Source organism: Lepisosteus oculatus, chromosome 14 (genome assembly GCF_040954835.1).
Source record: "Lepisosteus oculatus isolate fLepOcu1 chromosome 14, fLepOcu1.hap2, whole genome shotgun sequence".
In the NCBI taxonomy this organism is placed as follows: Eukaryota; Metazoa; Chordata; class Actinopteri; order Semionotiformes; family Lepisosteidae; genus Lepisosteus; species Lepisosteus oculatus.
The window spans coordinates 32,331,813-32,353,628 of NC_090709.1; the positions used below are offsets into that span (position 1 = coordinate 32,331,813).

A 21,816-nucleotide genomic window follows, 5' to 3' on the forward strand; every position below is an offset into this window, starting at 1 on the left:
TCCCTCTGCAAATGATAGATTTGATAGGTATGAGATTATTGTTAACTTTTTAGTTTCTAGTATCAAACCAGGATTGGCCAGATGGCAGAAATGATCCTGGAAGACTGTCAAAAAGTATGTATTTTTTATTGTATAAAGTAATAAATAAAACTACCCATATTATAGTTTTACACAGAATGTATTTTAATTATGTGTAGGCTCATACACAATATAAAAATATGTTGTGTTTTACCACAATGCTACAAACGACACAAACATATTCAAAATTGAAGCTATGTTTTTAAAAAATACACCAATGGAGTTTAATTGACATTGTTTATAGAATCCTAGTTCAATGACAGACTAAATGACTAAATTGAAATATTGAGTTGTGTGATAAAGTAAATGTTTTCCATAACTGAATTATTTTCAGAGTCTCCCAGGCAGAAGACCACGTCCAGACCAGAAGAGAAGAGAGAGAGATATCCTCTTTCAGAAGGAAGTACAGTTAAAATGAACTACAGATGTGGGAATTTTTACTTTTTAAGATTATAAATTGCATGTAGCACATTAGCAACACTACAGTTATGCTAATGTGACAATAGTGTAAGAAAATCTTAACCTAATTCCTTTTAAATGCTGATATAAAATGTAAATAATTTCAGAGTTTAAGAAGCGGGTATTGGGCCTCCTAATAGAGATGAGGGATGAATTGAGGCGTTTGGGAGGTCGACAGAACCGGTGGACTCCCAATTCCACATCAGGAAGCTGACCACAATGGAAGAGTACTGTGCATATGAGCAAGCACTTGACAGCATGGACAATTAAAACCTGCTGGTATGATATTATATTCTCACTGTGGTGTAGAACATATTCACTACTAATGTTCTAGGTTTCAGATAGGTCATAATTTTATAGCCTACATCTGATTAATATGATCCATCTCTGGCATACGTTCATACTTTTAGTTTATAATGTATAATCTTGCTTATCCTTTAATGGCAAAATAAAGTGTTTTCATGTTCTAAAACGCTACTACAATTTTTTTTTCACTTTGAAAAATGGTCACTTTGTATTTATAGACTGAGAAAATACTGCAAAAAAGTGCAGTTAATATGTGAAAATGTGTTTGTTCCATTCCATTGAATGTGTAAATGGGTATGTCTGATTAGTTGATTAATGAAGATCTAGTAGCTTCTAATATTATTTCTAATATAATATTATTTCCAGATAAACCAACTTCGATGAGTAGGTGGCAGTGATGTCAGAGAGAGTGTGTTCACAGTCTTCAAGATATTGCTTGTTGATTTTTAGAAATGTTTTTACATTACATTTTTACTTTGATCAAGTTAACATATCCACAGAATTGAGCTTATAGATACCTATGTGTTAACCACTGAATGTGCAAGGTGTAAAACTGCAAAATTGTCTTTTAAAATATAAGGATTACAGTACTACATTTGATCCTAAATATTTGAGTAAATAAATGTTGAGTGGAAAAAATGTCTAAACTAAATGTCTGAATCTGGTTTTCAGACTTTATTGCTCAATTGCTATGATGCAAGCCAAATTGTATCCGTTTATTTCAGCTTTGAGTTTAGTAAACCTTAATGGTTCATTTTTGAGGTTATACTCAAGAAGTTATTAATCATCATTTATTTGAGTAGTAATATTATATAATTTTCTCCTAGCTGCGGTGCTGAAGTCCTACCCTACATCGACAGAAAAAGAAATAAAGGAGCACGCAATGCATAACTTGAAGAATGCATATGCAAGGCAGGGGGCCAGGAGATCTGGACACTGAAAATAATAGGTTTCTGGTTCTTACTGTTAGGACAATTAGACAGGGTTTGCAAATGGTAGACAAAAATAGTCTTAACTTCCACTGTAATATTTTTTTTTCTTGGAAATATAGAAGTTGTACATTTTAAAATTTATATTTGAATCAAAATGTGGTTTTGAGTTAGATAGTGTGTTAATGTAATTAGCTTGTTTGTCATTACTATACTGTATACAGAATTTGTAGCTGAGGTTTAAGACTAGTTGTGTTTTTTTTATGATTATTGCCCATATGTTGATTGTTGATTGATTGTATACAATGTATAATTTGAAATACATATGTTTCAGGTGTGAATGTGTATTTTCAGAATAAATTTCAAAACCAAATCATTGGCTTGATTTACTAGTTTCTACACCTATGAAACCTATCTTTGATGTATAATAGACCTCTAACCATGTATGTATAATAGACCTCTAACCATATACGTATAATAGTTCTCTAAAATTATCCGTATAATAGACCTCTAACCATATACGTATAATAGACCTCTAAAGTTATCCGTATACTAGAACTCCAACCATTTATGTATAATGAACATATAATCATAGATGTATAATTCACATATAACGATAGATGTATATTAGAATTTCATTCTAGACGAATTGTGGACCACATTTATACGTCTAAGGTATGCGTTTAATAGACATATTATACGTCTTTTGCCCACTGGGTCACTTGTATTTAATATAGTCTCATTTTAATAAATTCTCCCATTTCTCTGGTAAGTCCAGGTTTCACTGCTTGTTTCAATGTGTTTTAATTCTTTACATTTCATTAGTGTGAAAGAGGTGACCCTATACTGGATACAGCGCATAGAAGCTGGACGGACCTCTGTTCACGACTAAAGGCACTCAGTATAAAGAGTTAATTAATTGTAATCAATGTAATGAGCTGTAATGAGTCCCGGTGTCGGAGTAACTGTACTGATAACAACACAGACTAATATATTAGTGAGAGTAACAGTCAGGAGATCAAATCTCTTTCTAATAAAATGGGACATCACCCGACTAATCCATTTCTGGAAATTTTAAATTGTTTTCTTGAGAGTGAAGTAACGGGACATTTTAATCAGAAAGTTTTGCTGTAAAAAGCGAAGTTCCCAGTTTTTATTCTCGTCCAGAAACTCTCCCCGCTCTGACCTCTCCTCCAGGTCGCTTCTCATGTGTCTGTTGTGGCGGGTTTCTGTCTAAAAACACGTTACAGGACTCCCATCTCCTGTAACGTGTGGGGTCGTGTCAGGGCAGAAGTCCCACATTTTAAACCAGTTTAAACTGGGACTGGGTACAACCCAGATCAAGACAAGAACTGAGAGATTTGTCAATCAGTTTCTGGACTCTCTCCCACTGGTGTCCTTTTCTATCTCTCTGTGCTGTTTCCTAAAAAACCCCACTAATACCCCGTATGGGTAGTCAAAATCCAGAAGGCGAGGTCAAAAGGCAGAGGCAGAAGATTCGTAACAGGAGATCAGTCAAAAGGCTTGGAAACGCACTGGAGAATACTACAAGAGGCTTTTCAGTAGTGAGCGTGGGAATGTGTGTGAGGGGAGTTTAAATACTGAAAGGAAAGGGGTATGATTGAATAATTGGTTAGGGAGTGAGAATTTGAGGAATTTGGTGCATGTGAGAATGTGATGGGTTCAATCAGGGATGAGATTATGAAACAGTGGTTCTGGGAATGCAACGGCATTTGCGAGGGGGTGTGTGACAGGGATAGAACGGCGTTTTCGAGGTAGAGTGTGGGGCATGACACCACAGAAATTAAAGTAATATATTATTCTGCTTACTTCTCATGCAGTCTTCTCAAGTCTTTGGAAGGACTGTGAATTGGCTTTCCCGCAGATGAAATGAAAAACTTCTCCGTCTCCCTTCACAGCTGCTGACCCGGGCATTACAGCTTAGTTTAAGATTAAACATCTGATAAAACACAAATAAAATGCAAGAAAGGTACATTCCAGATTTTCTCAAAATACTGTACAACATGGAAGCTATGGAGGTGGAGGACATGGATTTTAATTGGCTTCTGTGAAAATTGGCCATGGTGTGAGTGAGTCCTGTGATGGACTGGTGTCACATTATCTGTGATAGTGCTTTGCACCCACTGCTTGCCAGGATTGTTCCAGTTCCACCACAACCCTGAATCGAGTGGATGGGTATATTAATGTAGCCATCAACTTAGATGTTCCTCTTCTTCACTCAATGCAAAGGAAGATAGCTGCTGTTTGAGGTTTTGTGCTCTTTAAAAGCAATTATTACTATTTTTGTGCCCACGTGTTGACACAACACTTTCTTTGCATCCATACCTCGACCTGTAATAGTGAGAAAATAAAAATGAATACACCAAACTGTAAAAATCCCATATATATGTAATTTACTCTTTTTGTTGTTTGAAAGTATTCTTACTGTCATGTTCTTTACCACCCCTGGGTGCTGCAGGTGGACTGGTGTCACATTATGGGCGATACTGTGCTTTGCACCAACTGCTTGTCAGGATTGTTCCAGTTCAACCATAACCCTGAATCGAGTGGATGGGTATATTAATGTATATTAATCATCTTACATGTTCCTGTCCTTCACTCTATAGGCATCCTCTCACGAGGCACTAGTAAATGTAGGGGTTTTGTGCTTAACTGGGACAATTATTAATTGTAGCAGCAAGTCACAAAAATTATTCTTTTGATGGCTATTAGAATCAACCTTGCAGGATAACTCAAACAACGCACACACGCAGATGCTAATACACAACAATACATTTATTAATTCACAAAATGTGCATAAACATAACAGATCTTATAGAGGGGGTTAGCAGTATACAAAAGGTATATATTCAATCACGAAGAGTTACAAACCAAGAGAGACATACATTCCGTAATATCATTCATTTAGACTGTTTTGTAAATAAACTTTGTTACAACTTGTACATTAGATACTCAAAAGCAAGTACATGACTCATAGGAATTAAATTGCTATCAACTCAGGTTAAGGTAACAATTGAATTCTCGAGCTGTAATGCAGAAAGTTGAATACTCATCTGCTCTATGGGGATTCAGATCTCCCGCGGATACAAAGAAGCAGTGGCAGGCTGTTGCCGTGTCCAATCGGCGCTCTCTGGCCCGGTGCAAGGCAGTGCTGGTTCGACGTGAGAGAAGGAGAAGGAGGGAGAGATTTCTGCTGCGGTGCGCTGCTGATGCTCTCTGAAGACCGGCTAGTTAGTGTTGGCTGAACCTAGCAGAGTTTGCACAATTTTTAGACAGGAAGAAGACCGGTTCTTTCCCGATGTAGCGCGAGTCCTGAATACTGATATTCAGCTGTCCACAGTTCCAACCGTAGTTCACTCGTTGATCAGGTGAGCGTTCGTGGTGGGCTCACTAGGCTTGCTGCTGGGCTAACCTTGGGTTGATCCTTTGGTTACACGCTGGCAACCTCCGTTCTCAACTCTTAGAACAAGGAAAAGTCCTGGCACTGGGACATACTGGCCGTTACGTGACTGTCTGAGCTGAGTCTGAGGATGTCCAGGAGGAGCTGGAGTTGTACCTGGAGGAACTACGGTTGCTCATTGGTTGAAAGTTCCATGGGCATTCGAGAATCATTTTGTGACTTACTGCTACAATTAACAATTGTCCCAGTAAATGCACAAACCCCTACAGTTATTGGTGTCTAGTGAGAGGATGCCTACATTTATTGTTGCCCCGTGTGAGGATGAGTAACCATGAACTCTGACTTTGGGGATGTAAACCACTTGGGATGAGACTCTCCCTTGGAATCTCCCAGAGAGTGAGGCACCAGCGATGACCATTCACGTGTCTCAACTTTGGGAGTTGTTCCTTATCAGAACACTCTTATCAGCTAGAAAAACACCTTAAATGAGAACCAAATGGAATGGCCTCTCTCTATCAAGCACCACTTGAGATGAGGGAGAGAGTAACCTTGCCGCTACAATGGTCTCTATCCTGTGTGAATGCGCTGGTGGGTTATTAAGTAACTTGACCGACTAAAACTCTTCCCACACTGACTGCAGCTGAACGGTCTCTCTCCTGTGTGAATGCGCTGGTGCCTTTTTAAGTCACTTGACCGACTAAAACTCTTCCCACACTGACTGCAGCTGAAAGGTCTCTCTCCTGTGTGAATGCGCTGGTGTGATTGTAAGTGGTTTATTTGACTAAAACTCTTCCCACACTGACTGCAGCTGAAAGGTCTCTCTCCTGTGTGAATGCGCTGGTGTGATTGTAAGTGGCTTATTTGACTAAAACTCTTCCCACACTGACTGCAGCTGAACGGTCTGTCTCCTGTGTGAATGCGCTGGTGGGTTACTAAGTGACTTGACTTACTAAAACTCTTCCCACACTGACTGCAACTGAACGGTCTCACTCCTGTGTGAATGCGCTGGTGGATAATTAAGCTACTTGACTGACTAAAACTCTTCCCACACTGACTGCAGCTGAACGGTCTCTCTCCTATGTGAATGTGCTGGTGGGTTACTAACTTACTTGACTGACTAAAACTCTTCCCACACTGACTGCAGCTGAACGGTCTCTCTCCTGTATGAATGCGCTGGTGGGTTATTAAGGTACTTGACTGACTAAAACTCTTCCCACACTGACTGCAGCTGAATGGTCTCTCTCCTGTGTGAATGCGCTGGTGGATAATTAAGCTACTTGACTGACTAAAACTCTTCCCACACTGACTGCAGCTGAACGGTCTCTCTCCTGTGTGAATGCGCTGGTGGGTTTTTAAGTTAGTTGATAGACTAAAACTCTTCCCACACTGACTGCAGCTGAACGGTCTCTCTCCTGTGTGAATGTGCTGGTGGATAATTAAGCTACTTGACTGACTAAAACTCTTCCCACACTGACTGCAGCTGAACAGTCTCTCTCCTGTGGGAATGCGCTGGTGGGTTTTTAAGTTAGTTGACTGACTAAAACTCTTCCCACACTGACTGCAACTGAACGGTGTCTCTCCTGTGTGAATGCGCTGGTGCCTTTTTAAGTCATGTGATAGAATAAAACTCTTCCCACACTGACTGCAGCTGAACAGTCTCTCTCCTGTGGGAATGCGCTGGTGGGTTTTTAAGTTAGTTGATTGACTAAAACTCTTCCCACACTGACTGCAACTGAACGGTGTCTCTCCTGTGTGAATGCGCTGGTGCCTTTTTAAGTCATGTGATAGAATAAAACTCTTCCCACACTGACTACAGCTGAAAGGTCTCTCTCCTGTGTGAAGGTGCTGATAGGATTTTGAAATGCTAGACTGACAGAAACGCTGCTTCTCCCTGTGCCGTAATGGCAGTTTGTCCACTCCATCTGAGCAAGGCCTTGAGTGATTCTTCCTCATCCTGTGATCATGCTGGGGTCTCTTATTCTGCAAATGCTCCATGGAATGGTCTTGCTCTGTGTGCTGAAACTGAGATTTGTTTTCTCCATCGTGTCCTTCAGTGTGCTGCTCAGCAGTGTGAATCATCTGGGACTCCATCCCCAGCTCTCTGAGACTAAAACCACCCAGTTCATTCAGCTGTTCCTCTCTTTGCCCAAGAACAGACATACTCTCCAGTTCATTAAAACTTTCAACAATTTTCTCAGTAACCAGATTATTAAACCTGTGTGTAAAGTCGTCAGATACTAAGGGATCATATGATTGTTTTAGACTCTGCAGTGACAGTCTCTCCACTGGAACAGAACAAGGCCTAATTATTATCAAGCCCTGTAGGAGCTGCTGTTGCTCCTCCCTGTACTGACTCTCCTCTCGGTGCTGTAACTCAGTACTGTTCTCTTCACCAGGGACATCAGTCTGCTGCTCTGCAGGGTCAATCAACTTGGGATCCATATCCAGCTCTGCAAGATTTAAAACATCCAGTTCTTCCCTGTGCTCTTGTACAGAGACACAGCCGAGTTCATTACAACTTTGTGTAATATTGATTGTGTCAAGATTATTGATCTTCTCTGTAAAATCATCACATACTAAGAGCCCAGGTGTCTCACTCTCAGGCTCCGTCTTCATCATGGGCACAGAGTCCAGATCCTTCACACTCTGTCTGCTGTCTGTGTGCTGCTCACTAAGTGCCTCTTTCCCTGCTGCGGCAGTGAGCTCTGTCTCCTGCATCAGACTGGAGCCCCACTCCTCCTGCTGTTCAAGGAGAGCCCTTTCCCCAGCGTCGGAAAGAACACTGGCCTCTGAGCCTGTAAACACAGGACAAGAAGACACGACCTTTATAAGAAAAAAACTTTTATAGCTTTATACCTTTAGAGGTGGCTTCTCAAAGCATTTTACAGAATGCCAATTACAAAAAATACAGAAAATTAGCACGATGAGAATACACAGTTAAAGGAGACAGTAGACAGTGGTACTAAGTACAGTAGGAACAGAGGGGTACAGAACAGTTAAATAAAGGCTCTTCTGAAGAAAAAGTTTTTGAGTCTGGATTTGGAGTTTAGAGAAGGTGACTCTCTGATATCCTTGGGGAGAGAGTTCCAGAGCTTGGGGCTAAACAGGAGAAGGCCATGTCACCCATAGAGTGTAGACAGACTGGGGAACAAATAGTTGAACACAATTAGAAGAGCGAAGATTGCAAGGTAGGGAGTAGGGTGATAATATCAGACCAGTATGGAGGTGCCAAGCCAAGACATGGAGAGTCTTATAGGTGAGCAGGAGGATTTTTAAGTGGATATGAAACTTGACAGGAAGCCAGTGCTAGGACTCCAGGATAGGAGTAATGTGATCATTTGCACTAGACGTGGTCAGGGTTCTGGCTGCTGAATTTTGGACATACTGGAGTTTGTTCAATGTGGATTTAGAAACCCCAGAGAGTAGAGCATTACAGCAGTCGATTCAAGATTAGACAACACTTTTCAGCCACAGTTAGTGATAACATAGGGCGTAGTCGAGCAATATTTCTGAGGGGAATGAAATATGTTTTGACAACACGCTGCACATGTGGGTCGAACGTCAAATATCATCCCCAAGTTTTTCAATTTAGACTGAAGCTCAAGTACAAGACCATCTACAGATAGGGTTTCACACTGATTTTACAAAGTTGATGGGTGATGCCAATAAGCATGGCTTCAGTCTTGTCACAGTTAAGATGAAGGACATTTTGAGTCATCCAAGTTCTTATGTCAGAGATGCAATTAGAATAGAGACAGCCACATCAGCATAAGGTTTGGTATGGATGTATATATGAGTAACATTAACATAGTAATGATAGCTGAGGCCATGTGATCTTAAAAGCTTCAAGCTAAAGCTGTAAGCTTTAAGCTACACAAACACACGTCTAGTATTCTCGCAATCAATTTGGGTTGTTTAAGCATAGAGGAATAAGAGGGTTTAAGTGGGTTTCTGATAATATGTGATTTTAGATATACAAGCTTTGTCAGAAACCTAATTACTGTGTAAAAAGTAAGAATACAGAAATAATAATAATACATTACATTTACATAATACAGACACACTGACTGCACACTACAGTACATTTACACTACAGTGAGAGTGAGGGATTCATACAGACACACTGACTGGACAATCCAGTACATTAACATTGCACTGAGAGAGAGAGGGGTTCATACAGACACACTGACCAAACGCTACAGTACATTATCACTGCACTGAGAGAGTGGGGTTAATTGGCTCCGTGAAGTTGGTCCCTCTACAGACAGCACAAATGATTAAACTCATCTCATTCGTTAGTGTTACGTTTGTGCCGATAAAAGTAGCATTTGTGCTGCTTTCAATTCCGAGATATAGAGCCTTGTTTTTTCGGGGTCGTGACATCACTCAGCCCCCCTACAACGTTCTAGGGGAACCGGACCGGTCTCAATCGTTAGTGCTGTGTTTGTGCCGTTGAAAGTAGCCTTTGTGCTGCTTTCGTTCCCGAGATATAGCGCCTTGTTTTTCCATTGATCACGTGACCATGCACGGTGACTTGGACCTCCAGTAACCCCGTCTGCCGAGTTCAAGCACTCTGTTACCAGCACGAGAGTAACAATTCTGCAACTTCGTTCCTCTTTTTGCCCAGGTAGGGGGAGGCGGTGGATTTTGCATTTAATATCATTATCTTCTATGCGTTTGTGTGAACAGGAAAATTAAATTTGTCTCCAATATCATACCCGAATTAAAAGAGTTTCAAGTGTAGCCTTAAAAAGCGCCATTAGCAAACAATTGTATGTTCTTACAAAGAGGCTTTAACAAACAAGTCTTAATACCTCATAGCGGTGACCTTTTTTAAAAATCATAAGAAGTAATCAGTTTCGCATTGTCTCCTTCTTAAATAAACAGGCATCAAGGGATGTGTGAAGATTCAACCTGTCTGTCGAGCCACGTACCATTCTGAACCATTGTTGCTCTTTTTTAAGCAAAGCCAAAGTGAAAAGGAACCAGGACTTCAGGACTTTTTTTTTAAAGGGGCACTATGTACAAAGTTGACACAAGTTCATAACACATCCGAGAAACAAGAGTCTTACCATCTCACACATGAACACCGCGGCAATATTGGAAAATATTTTTATTTTCACAGAACAGAAGTGAACATATATCTAGGTTCTCTGAAAAACTGGCATTATCCACGTGTTTGTATTTACAGGGATCTTATGCGCAAACATGAAACGATTAGCTCACAGTTCTTTTATCTGTGTTTCTAGTCAGTCCTTGGTGTAGAATACAGCATGAGGGCACACCTTGACCTCTGAATACACAAATATGACTACAAGGACATTTACAGGTACCAACACACTCAGTACTTAAATTACTGGATGTGATGAAAACAATGAATGCAATTTGTTTTCCGACTCTGTCTGGTCGGGTGGGGGTGGATGTTTTACATTTTAATATAGCGCCTTCTTTTTCTGGCCGTGACATCACTCTGTGTTGTCGGCACCACACAAAACCGCAAGTTCAAGACCACCAGATCTTTCAATTGTGATCTCTTGATCAGCTGACCCCAGCCTTTGCAGTTGATGTTTGATTTATTATCTGCATCTCTGGCGAAGACCTCTTCTTCCAAATCGTAAGTTACTTTACAAACTAGAAATGCTATACTGTAATTATGATGCTACGTTGACGTTCCCATGAATTTATTTTAAAGTAAAGATATTTGAGAAACTTGTTTTATATCACGGGGAATACCACAAAAATTAGTAAGCTTTATTTGTTGTTATCATGCTATTTCTACACATGCAAGTGAAACTTGAAATGACTTGTCACACTTCTGAATTTAAATTATAATATTTTGTTTCTTTACGTGTTACAAGGAGAATTGAACCCCCAAAAATCTCTGACATGTTACAAATTGCGGATGTGAAAGCTGAAATGATTAAGTGGTGAATGCAATGCTTTAAAAACATATTATAAACAAAAGAAGCGGTGATGGGCCTTGGGATTGCAGTTAAAGTGAGTAGGTGGGTCTAAAAAATATTAATTTATCAATTTCTATCTACATATACAGAAACTTTTTGATGTGCACTGTAATCCACAATGTAAAAAACTTAGTTATATTTTCATTTACACAGTGGAGGGAAGTCCCCATTACCTGTAGGGCACTTTCACTGGGGTTTCCAGAGAAGCACTATATAACTGAAAGGATATTATTAATCACGTGAAAATTTGGAAGAAGAACAGTTGAAGCCAGGTTTGGCGAAATTCATGTTTTGTTACATTTTTGAGTGTTAATCGGATTTCTCTATACTTTGCATTAAACATTTCCCATAAAACCCAGGCCATGGATCTTGCTGGGGATTCGGCCATCAAATGAACATTAAGATTAAAGGGTGACATCATAGAGCTAACAAATGAGAAGTGTAAAGCTCACCACGATTTGTTGTTTGAGACTTCAGTTCCAAGCAATATACAGTGTTTTGCATTCATCCTTATTTCTTTCTGGGGATTTAAACTACTCATCAATTGCTTGATTTTTTTTAAGCCTTGAGTGGTCCTATTCCACGTACTGCACTACATATTTGTGATTTTTGATTGTTAATTCTTAATTGTGTATGAACGTAGATATCAGACCTACTGCATGCAATAGCTTATTAAGGAGCTGTTGCCTTTCTATTGTTCCATTACCTGTAGAGAGGGAGAGGGGTTTATAATGTACGTTGAAGTACCTGCCTCTTTGAAGTTCTGAGCATCTTTGGGAATGTTTGCATGGTTTACATTGATTGTATCATGTCCCAGAAGCAGCAGGCATGAAACTGGTGATTCCACTATTGTATTCCACTATCTGCAATTTCCCTCACGGGATCAATAAAGTATCTATCTATCTATTGTAGTAAATGTAGTAGAGTAAACCATTTGACAATAGATTAAGGTCTGCCTTCACAGAGCATAGAACAGGATAAAATGAGTTTTGTGAGCTTTATTAAGTTATACCCTCACACAACAGAGTATATTAAGGAAGTACAGAGTTGGTATAAAATTACATCATCTGGTGTGTTACACTGTTACCACACTTAAGAGACCAAGGAAATGTACTGGATTAAAGCTCTGCATTGTTCATTGTTATTCTGACATTGTTAAACATTTTACACATTGTTTGGTTATGAAAGTCGCTGTGAGGACAGGATTTGTTTTTTTGTATTTTAAACAATGTATGCTGTTGCACCATAGTAATCATTCTACATATTTGCCCTTCATTCCAGGATTCATCACCCACAGGCACTGTTAGGAGGGTAGGAACTTAACAGTACTAACATTCAGGCTGTGCTGCCAGACATAACCTGACAAAAGAATATACCCAAGTGCTGCAGGGCTGCAAAGGTAACAAAGAATCAATGTATACATGCATAACAGAGTAACTGCAAACTATAAAATCACACATAAAACATCACACTTAGACCAAAAAAAAAAGGATACAATGCTTTTTCTTCTGAAGAAGTTCTAAAAGAAATAGGTGAAGCAGGGGACCAAGAGCCAAGCTGGACCCTTGATGCATGCCCGACAGCATTGAAAGACTGGGTAACAGAAATCTGTGAAGAATGCAGGTTGCTTGCTGTGGACAGTGGTGATAGACATAACCTGCATTTCCTACCGGAGACTGTTCCTCATCTCACCAGGCTTGCTTGATATCTCCCACTCTGGACTGGCTTAATGGTTCCACTTTTCAAAAGTGTGAACATCACTGCAAGCTCAGCCAGTGCGGAGGTGGATTTCAAAATCCTAAAACGATCAGTGCTGAAGCATGAGTTGACAGGTTCCTTATGAAGCACCTAGCACCCATAGAAGGTATGAGAATATCAATGGGTGTTCATGGTGTTTACCAGCAGTGTGAGAGGGCCATTTTCAGTGCTACCACCTGTGAGGCAGAGACATCCAGCTCTCTAGAACAGCAGAGCGGAACACTTGTTATGAGTTCTGAAAAACAAACAGAGCTCAAAAAGGACAAAGAACTGGTGTATCCATCAAATCTGAGTTGCCTGGAAAATTGGAGAGGGATTGCTGCACCATATTCTTAACCTGTGCCTCATTCTGAGTGGTTACACATAGATTGTTCTGTTCCTGTGAAAAAAGCTGTAGTGGGTCTGATGAGGAATGGAAGCAGCAGAGACCTGCCCCCAGTAAAAGTGAGTGGAGACACTGTGAGTGTACTGAACACTTGTGCATTTGATGTCAGTGCCTATGCAGTGCCTATTGTGGTAGCAGGACTTCTAGCAGCTATGTTAATCAGGCTGTAGATAGCATCTACAACTGGTGAAACATTTGGCACAGAAAGGTGTGCACAAAGATGTTTATGTTCTAAGAGCTAAAATTTTGAGGGACATTTTTGGTGCAACGAAAATAGTCAGGGCTACAACAAGTGAGGGCTGAATGTAACATTCCAGAAATCATAGCAAAAGTGTTCTTAACAGTTCCTAGTGTGGTAGCACTGAGTCGGCGCTCATCGCCAAGTTGTCCCCTCCATTGTGGAGTCACGCAATATCCCATTTGTTTCTGTAGATTTGAATATGCTGAGAGCAAGAGGAGTAACAGGGCTATAGGAGGCTGTACAGAAACAAATTAAATTAAGCCAATCCAAATGTCTCTCTCAAATTGGTGACATGGGAGATTGGCTGAGTCATGAAGAAAACACTGTCCAGTCTCAAAATATCTTTGAGAGTCAATTTTCAGATTTTCCACATAACCTGGAATTAAATGGGAAGACCTTCAAATTAAGAGGTGTCACTGCGTTCTGCCCACCTGTCCTGGGTCATTACATTGCATACTGCAAAAGACACGACTTCACCTGGGATAAATCTGATGATCTAACAAAGACAATCAAATCTGTGTCTTCAGTGGTCAAGGTGTGCCCTCACGCTGTATTCTATACCAAGGTCTGACCAGAAACACAAATAAAAATCTTCACACGTCCCTTGATGCCTATGTTTATATAAGAAGGAGACAATACGAAACTGATTACTTCTTCAGATTTTTAAAAAAGGACAATGCTATGAGGTATTAAGACTTGCTCGTTAAAGCGTCTTTGCAAGAACATACAATTGTTTTTTAATGTCGCTTTTTAAGGTTACACTTGAAACTCTTCTGATACGGGTATGATATTAGAGACAAATGTAATTTTCCTGTTCACACAAACACATAGAAGATAATGATATTAAATGCAAAATCCACCGCTGCCCCCTACCTGGGCAAACAGAGGAACAGAGTTGCAGAACTGTTACTCTCGTGCCGGTAACAGAGCGCTTGAACTTGGCAGACAGGGTTACTGGAGATCAAAGTCACTGTGCATGGTCACGTGATCACCGGAAAAACAAGGTGCTGTATCTCGGGAACGAAAGCAGCAAAAACGCTATTTTCAATGGCGGATTTCACAATCCCAGTACTAACGAATGAGGTGAGTTTCATTGTGCTGTCTGTAGGGGGGGACAAATTCACAGAGCTTACTATTCAAATGAAGAATTTCTATCTGCTTGTTTGTTTAAGTGTTTAGAGAAAATTCCCACGACACTACTCAAAACTCTGCCCCTCTACTGAGCAAATACTTTATTTTCCCAATATAAGAAACAGAGGAAATAAAAGAATTACCATTTAATTACATGCAGTACCAGATGCAATCTCTTACCATCTTAAGAGCAAGAGTTCACATGATAGTAAATCAAAACCAGATATTTTCCACAAAAAAGTGTCTCTTGCGAGATAAATATTCAAGAAGCCGCTACAAATTATCATCTGGTACCTATTTTCCTATGTATATCACCATTCTCTCTTGTGTGTTAGACTTTCAGCAAGGAAAAGTATTTTTTGTACGATCCAGAACCTTGAATTGCAACAGAAAATGGTTTTATATATATATATACACACTATGTAGCAAGATCTCTCAGTAACAAAAACAAAACCACAATAATTATTATAAGAAGGAGACATATTCTCCTGGTTCTGTGGCTGAACTATATATATACATACAACAAAGAATATGCAAAATCTTTGTTTTAATCTGAAATTTTCTATACAAATGTATAATGCAATCACTTTTTCACACAGGGCCATGTAGGTTTGGATTTTTCTTCCCTTAATAATAAAAACCTTCATTTAAAAACTGCATTTTGTGTTTACTTGTGTTATCTTTGTCTAATTTTTCAATTTGTTTGATGATCTGAAACATTTCAGTGTGACAAACATGCAAAAAAATAAGAAATCAGGAAGGGGGCAAATACTTTTTCACACCACTGTACATATCACAACCTGTTAAATATTCACTTTAAATTCATGAGCTCTTAAGCCCTATCTGGTAGTGAGGATGATTCAGATGTTAAATTGAGGAACAGTAGCTTGAGCCCCATCCCCCAGACAGACCGAAAAAAGGGTTCACTGTCACACAGATGAGCACATTTGACAAAGCGAGGCTCCGAACCGCAGAAGCCACAAATCCTGCTCTTGTGTCAGTGTTAGAGGGTTTAAAAGACATTCAACACACATTTTTTTATCCATGGCATAACTTGTCCTCCCTATTCACTAACATTATAAGACCATGTCCCAGTTTTCAAACTGTACCCTAAGCCCTTCCTCCAGGTCCACACCTCCATAACACAGCATAAGAAGTGTGGACTTCAAGTACATGAGGATTTGAGAGGCACCATTACAAAAAGGGGGGCATGGGACACCCCCCCAAGTGACGTCACCGGTTTGTTACGTGGGTCAAAACGCTTCCTGTGGTTGCTGCTGCTTTTGCAGTGATTGAGTGCATGTGGACAGAATTTCTTAAATATGTTTTTTATCCTTTCTCCATTCGCAGGCTGATGAACTTGAATCTCACCACGTCTATCCCTGAACCAAAAGGGAGTGACGCGTTGTGTTCATTCGTGTTGAGCAGACTCGACTCCAAACAGGCAAAGTAAAGAAGGGAAAACTTGGTGATACCGCCCTGTTTATCTGCGGCTTTGTGTTACTAAAGACATTTCAACTCGACTATCCCAGTACACAAATGACAGTAGGAGGAAAAACATTCATTCGCTTTCTTTCAATGCAAACTAGGCTGAACCTCAAAGCTTTGTACTATTGAATACGTCTACTATTAAATATTCCATCTACAAAATATACTGCAGGTTAACCAATATTATATTCACCAAAATGGGGTGGCGAAATCAAATCTGTACGTCAAAACATTGTACCTAGAACACAAACAGGATGAATCTGAAAGTATTACATAATCTACAGATATAAATAATACATACAGCATGAATACTTAAAGTAGTTCAAGTAGGGAGCTGCATTAGTATGCGTAGGCTGCAAAGGAACAAGTAGAGGTATATTCCTGTGCTGAAAAGAGAAGAAAAGAAACAACATTTCAGCTGTGGAGCCTTCTTCAGGTGTCAAACCCTTCTTCCACAGCTGAAATGTTGTATCTTCTCTTTCCGGCAGGGAATAAACCTTTACTTGTTCCCGAACCGAAGGTAGTCGAATTTATGTAATTTTGTTTTACATAAAATATGCAAGTTTTAAAACCGTAAAAAATAATATTTTACTTTCCAATTGTGGGGGGAAAGCAAGCGCTATCTTGATATTAGTGGTTCTATAATAATTAAGCCTGCTTTACTACACCAGCTACATCACTTCTTCGTTGGGTATTCCTCAACTGCACTGGAGGGGGATTAATACAGACACACTGACTGACTGGACACTCCAGTACATTAACAATGCACTGAGAGAGAGAGGGGTTAATATAGACACACTGATTGGACACTCCAGTACATTAACACTGCACTGAGAGAGAGGGTTTAATACAGACACACACACTGACTGGACACGCCAGTACATTAACACTGCACTGAGAGAGAGGGGTTAATACAGACACATTGACTGGACACTCCAGTATATTAACACTGCACTGAGAGAGAGGGGTTCATACAGACACACTGGCTGACTGGACACTGCTGTACAATGCAGTACATTAACACTGCACAGAAGAGATAGTTACCGCCACGTCGATAAATAATCTGCCCACAAACATATTTCCAAGACTCCAAAGTCTCCTAAATTGGCTTTCACATGGAGAAGGTGTATCAATTGACAACATATTTCTGTCCAAATTTAAATAACAGCAATAACATTAATGAGAATATAACCAGACCACAACTAGTTTAGTTCGCAGAAAAGAATCCCTCGGCAACATCACAAACCTCTCCTACTTCGCTCTGCATCTCTCCACTACAGTTTCAACAGTGAGGAAGTTAAAAACACCGTATTTAAACACAAACGTTACTAATTGAAAGTCACTGCACTTACCCGACGGCTCCGTTTCTTCATTTGTTTCTGCAGTGATTTCACAGGGAGGCATGAGTCCAACATGATCTGTCCCTCCCTGATCTCCTCCTGCTCCCGACTCCTTCTCCCACAGCTGCAATCGCACTTTAAAGGTCTCGTTTTCCTTCATTCGCGTTATTTCTGTCCCGAAACTGTCCTCCACACACTGTGTGATATTAATCACGGCCCGACTCACCAGGATCTGGGAGACGCTGCGGAGTTTGTCTCGAAACGAGTCCTGGGAGTCAGACATCGTGTTTCGGAAAACTTCTGAAACTTCAGACACGAACGATTTGAGCAAAACCCCCATGAAACAGTGAAGCTCGTTTTCCTGCTTCATTTGCGCGATTTCGGCCCCGAAAACATTGTCGACAGACATGATTTTAATCAAGACCCGTCTCGCCAGAACCTGGGAGATCCGGCGGAGTTTTTCTTCAATCGACTTCTCGGAATCATGTGTCCGGTTTCGGAAAACTTCCGAAACTTCGTGAACGATCGATTTAAGCACAATCTCCATGAAAGAGTGCGCCTCAGTTTCCATATTAAGCAACAGATTCTCCATTTTTTTCAGAGTCGATCTGAAAAACACAAACAATTCCTGCAGCTGCAGTGGCTGTAAACATGTGGGTTTGAACACAGAAAGCGAAACGTGGTCAAACAGAGGACTTCCGGGTTATCAGATGAACTTCCTTAGTGACCGTTGCTATAAACCACAAACATATTAGTCGAATAATAATAATCTGAAAAAAATAGTCCAGAATAGATGTTTGCGTTATATTATAGTGTAACGTATACGGTCGACATTTTTTTTTTATTAAATGTGTAATTTACAAATACAACTAGAGGAGCAGAAACAGATACAAGAGAAAAAAAAACACGAACAGAAAAAAAAATTAACTGGCAGAGGTAACGAAGTAAATTATATTTTTTACATATATCAAATGTTTTCCTTGCTTAAGCATTTTTTCATTTTTATAGAATTTAAATAATATTTCAACTCCATCTGAAAAGTACTAAAAAGAGGAGTATTATTGGACCATTTTGATTTATGAATGTGAAATTTACTCAGAATGAATAATAAATTTGCTATAAATAAATTCTTTTTAAAAAAAGTTATCTTACACAGTACAATATCAAAGTCCTTAAACCTAAAAAAAAACACCTTTAAATGCCTACAAACAAAACTCTGCAAGTCCGTCCAAAACAACTTCACAAACACACACCTTACAAGTAAATGTACCAAAGATTCCCTTTCAACCTGACAAAAAACGCACAAATCATACTGCTCATGCTTAAATTTAGACAGTACTTATTTAACTGGATAAAACCTATGAACAATTTTAAATGATATCTTTTTAGCTTTATTTGTAATACAATATCCATCAGGAGTTATCCAAAGTAACTTCCAATTTATATTTTCAAATGGTGCGTTCCAAAAAGATCAACTTGACACGCACGCCTTTCCTGTATAAAATAAAAATCATCTCTCATGTTTTTACAAAACAAATCGCTTTTCTTTTTACAACATTTCGAATACCGTTAATTTAATAGAAACATCTACCTTAATTTCTTATTTATTCCGCACATCTGCAGTCACTGTTTACATGTCTGCATTGTTTACTTGTACGTTGTCTACTGTTTGTACAGTATATTGTCTTGATGCACTGTCTGTACTTTGTGAAAAGTATCTATATCTATGCTCTCGCAGTCTCCTTCCTCACCGCTCCTGCTCGCTCGACACTCAGTCTCTATGCCTGGGCTCGTTGAATCTCTGTCCAAGTCTTTTGGATCTTAATGACTATATGAACAAAAAATAATTTCAGGTTTACAAATTTGACACCCACTCAATTCAGAGTGCACATGTTTCTTGTTACAGAGGGGAAAAAATGTACATGAAATTTCTCATGCTCACCTATAAGGCTCTGCATGGCTTGGCACCTCAGTACCTGTCTGAACTATTATCGCCCTACTCCCCACCTCGCAACCTTCTCTCTTCTAATTCTGCTCTCCTAACTGTTCCCCAAGCCCATCTACATTCTGTGGGTGACAGGGCCTTCTCCTGTTCTGCCCCCAAGCCCTGGAACTCTCTCCCCAAGGATATCACAGAGTCACCTTCTCTAAACTCCTTCAAATCCAGACTCAAAACCCTCTTCTTCAGAAAAGCCTTTACTGAACTGGTTCCATTCTTCACCCCTCTGGTTTTCTTAGTACCACCATCCACGGTCTCCTCTATATATTGTAATTGTGTTTTATCTTGTGTATTTTTATTTATTGTTGTTGTCATTCTGTAAAGAGCTTTGAGAAGCCACCTTTTAAGGCTCTATCCGCATGTACCCCATGTATTAAGAAGACCCCCATATTAAAAAAATCATAAAAAAGAAAGAACACTTTCACAATCCAACACAAGGTTGTATAAGGTGAGGGGGGCTGTCTGGTGTGTAAAACACTTGGTTGTAGCATTGTGAATGTTGTGCTTCAAATGCTATTGAGTCATGAAGAGGACCTCCCTATCCCAGTGTATTGCATGTCTAATCGGTGCCGTATTGAAAAAATCATAAAAAAACTGAAAGTGGTTTCACAACCCAAAGCAAGGCTGGGAAAGGTCAGAGGACCTGCTTAGTGTGTAAAACACTTACTTGCAGCATTGTGGGTGCTGTGGTTTAAATGCTATTGGCTTGTGAACAGCATCCCCCTATCCAAGTGCACAGTGCCACATTCAATAAAACCATGAGAAAAAGAGATTCACAACCCAAAGCTCTCCCAGTCTTTAGTGTAAACAATCATGGACATCATGATTTGAACATCATGGGTGCTGTTTTTAAAAAGCTGTTGAGTAAAGAATAGGAATTGTCCTGCAGAATGAAAACAGAAAATAAAGAAAGGGTTTCAGAAATAAAACAAAGCTTTATTCCCATGCTGACAGTCTGGGTAATTGGAAACTGCTGTTCTGCTTCCTATGGTCATATATGGGTTTTTCGCATGAAACTCTATTGAGCAGTATTTCTGCATTGTGAACGTATGTATGTATACAGCGGTCCCCCAGTGTTCCAGATGGTGCGTAATTGCGCATCAATCAAAACCCCGAGTGTCAGGAAAGGATAATTAGCTCACTGATATGTTTATGGAGGGGTTGTGAAAATTTTCAAAGTCGTGGTCTTTAAAATGCATTTGGTTTGAAGGCATTCTGTGTTATATGATATGTGATATGGCACAAGAATATTCGTGCGTGGGATAAAAAGACAAACTGAAGGCTGTGAGAACATTCACAATGTACTTTATACACAGAGCAATTGTATATACAAAGCAATCGTTTCATAAAAACGCTACAGGCATGCCAAAATCGTTTTCGAACTTCAAGCTAACTTTACCCCGGTCAAAGTGATGAAGACACAGACATTTAATGAAAACGAATTTGATTCACTCAAGGCTCTGCTCTTTTGTTGTGATGTCATTTTAATTAGTGTTAGCTGTGATTAGGTGTCGTTTTTGTCTCTTTTAACTTAAGAGTTAGAGAGTTTAAGAGTCTGCTCCTTTCTTCCTGGTATAGAAATAACATGTTCCATGTTTACAACCACCACTATAAATTATTTGTTCAGCTCTAACACCTGTCTGCGTTGACAAGGCATCTCAAAATGACATATTAAATTAGAACACGATCCTTCTGCTTACCATTCCTGTGGTTGGAGCGTTGTTTCACCCTTTTTCGTTCTTCTACAATATTTACAGACAGGGCTTTATCACTGGAGTTGTACAGAAGAAGTGTGCATCGGTCCATGAAAATCATCAGTACTGCTGTTGTTCTATGCATAGTTTAACCGAGAGCACTTAAAAGATGCAAAAAGCTTTCAAAGAAAACAGAATTAAAAGACAGCAGAGTAAGGAGGTAAAAAAGCACTCCCCCGTCGAGGAATTAACCACTGTCGCCCGTGTGACTGGATATAAAAATAACTGATTCGTTTTTGCCCAGTCTCTGGAAGCTTCAATGCGATTATTTTTCCTTCCTTATTTCTTCATTCTCATGAATTTACTCTGTAGTAGAGGAAACACGAAAGTGGGAAATTGCAGGCATTCTCCCTGAACACACACCAGTGGGGATGTAGCTCAGTGGTAGAGTGCATGCTTTGCATGTATGAGGTCCCGGGTTCAATCCCTGGCATCTCCATGTGCTTTATGTTATTGTGCTCACATCGCAATCTTCTGTTGAGTGAGAACTCTTTGTCGGTGTTCATAGAGAGCCAGGTTTACACAATTAAGTTCAGTCACACACAAAGTGCTACAGTGTTGCTC

At 39.7% G+C, this 21,816-nt stretch overlaps 2 protein-coding genes, 1 long non-coding RNA gene and 1 other non-coding gene across 4 annotated transcripts in view; 3 read left to right on the forward strand and 1 right to left on the reverse strand.

Moving 5' to 3' along the window:
* On the forward strand, positions 1 to 779 carry LOC138242381 (uncharacterized). Its single transcript, XR_011191535.1, has 3 exons — positions 1 to 114; positions 413 to 481; positions 645 to 779. It is a non-coding gene; the product is annotated as an uncharacterized lncRNA (long non-coding RNA).
* The window catches only part of LOC138242549 (antigen WC1.1-like), a 621,195-nt gene that overhangs the window by 96,330 nt on the left and 503,049 nt on the right, over positions 1 to 21,816 (forward strand). The gene's annotated exons all lie outside the window — the stretch shown is intronic.
* On the reverse strand, positions 4,438 to 18,155 carry LOC138242340 (zinc finger protein 271-like). The gene is made up of 2 exons (XM_069197834.1): positions 17,512 to 18,155; positions 4,438 to 7,988 (listed from the first exon to the last, which is right to left on the reverse strand). Exons 1-2 carry the CDS (start codon positions 18,089 to 18,091, stop codon positions 5,761 to 5,763), a joined length of 2,808 nt encoding a protein of 935 aa, XP_069053935.1. The 5' UTR covers positions 18,092 to 18,155; the 3' UTR covers positions 4,438 to 5,760.
* trnaa-ugc (transfer RNA alanine (anticodon UGC)) lies at positions 21,620 to 21,691 on the forward strand. Its single transcript has one exon. It is a non-coding gene; the product is annotated as a tRNA-Ala (tRNA).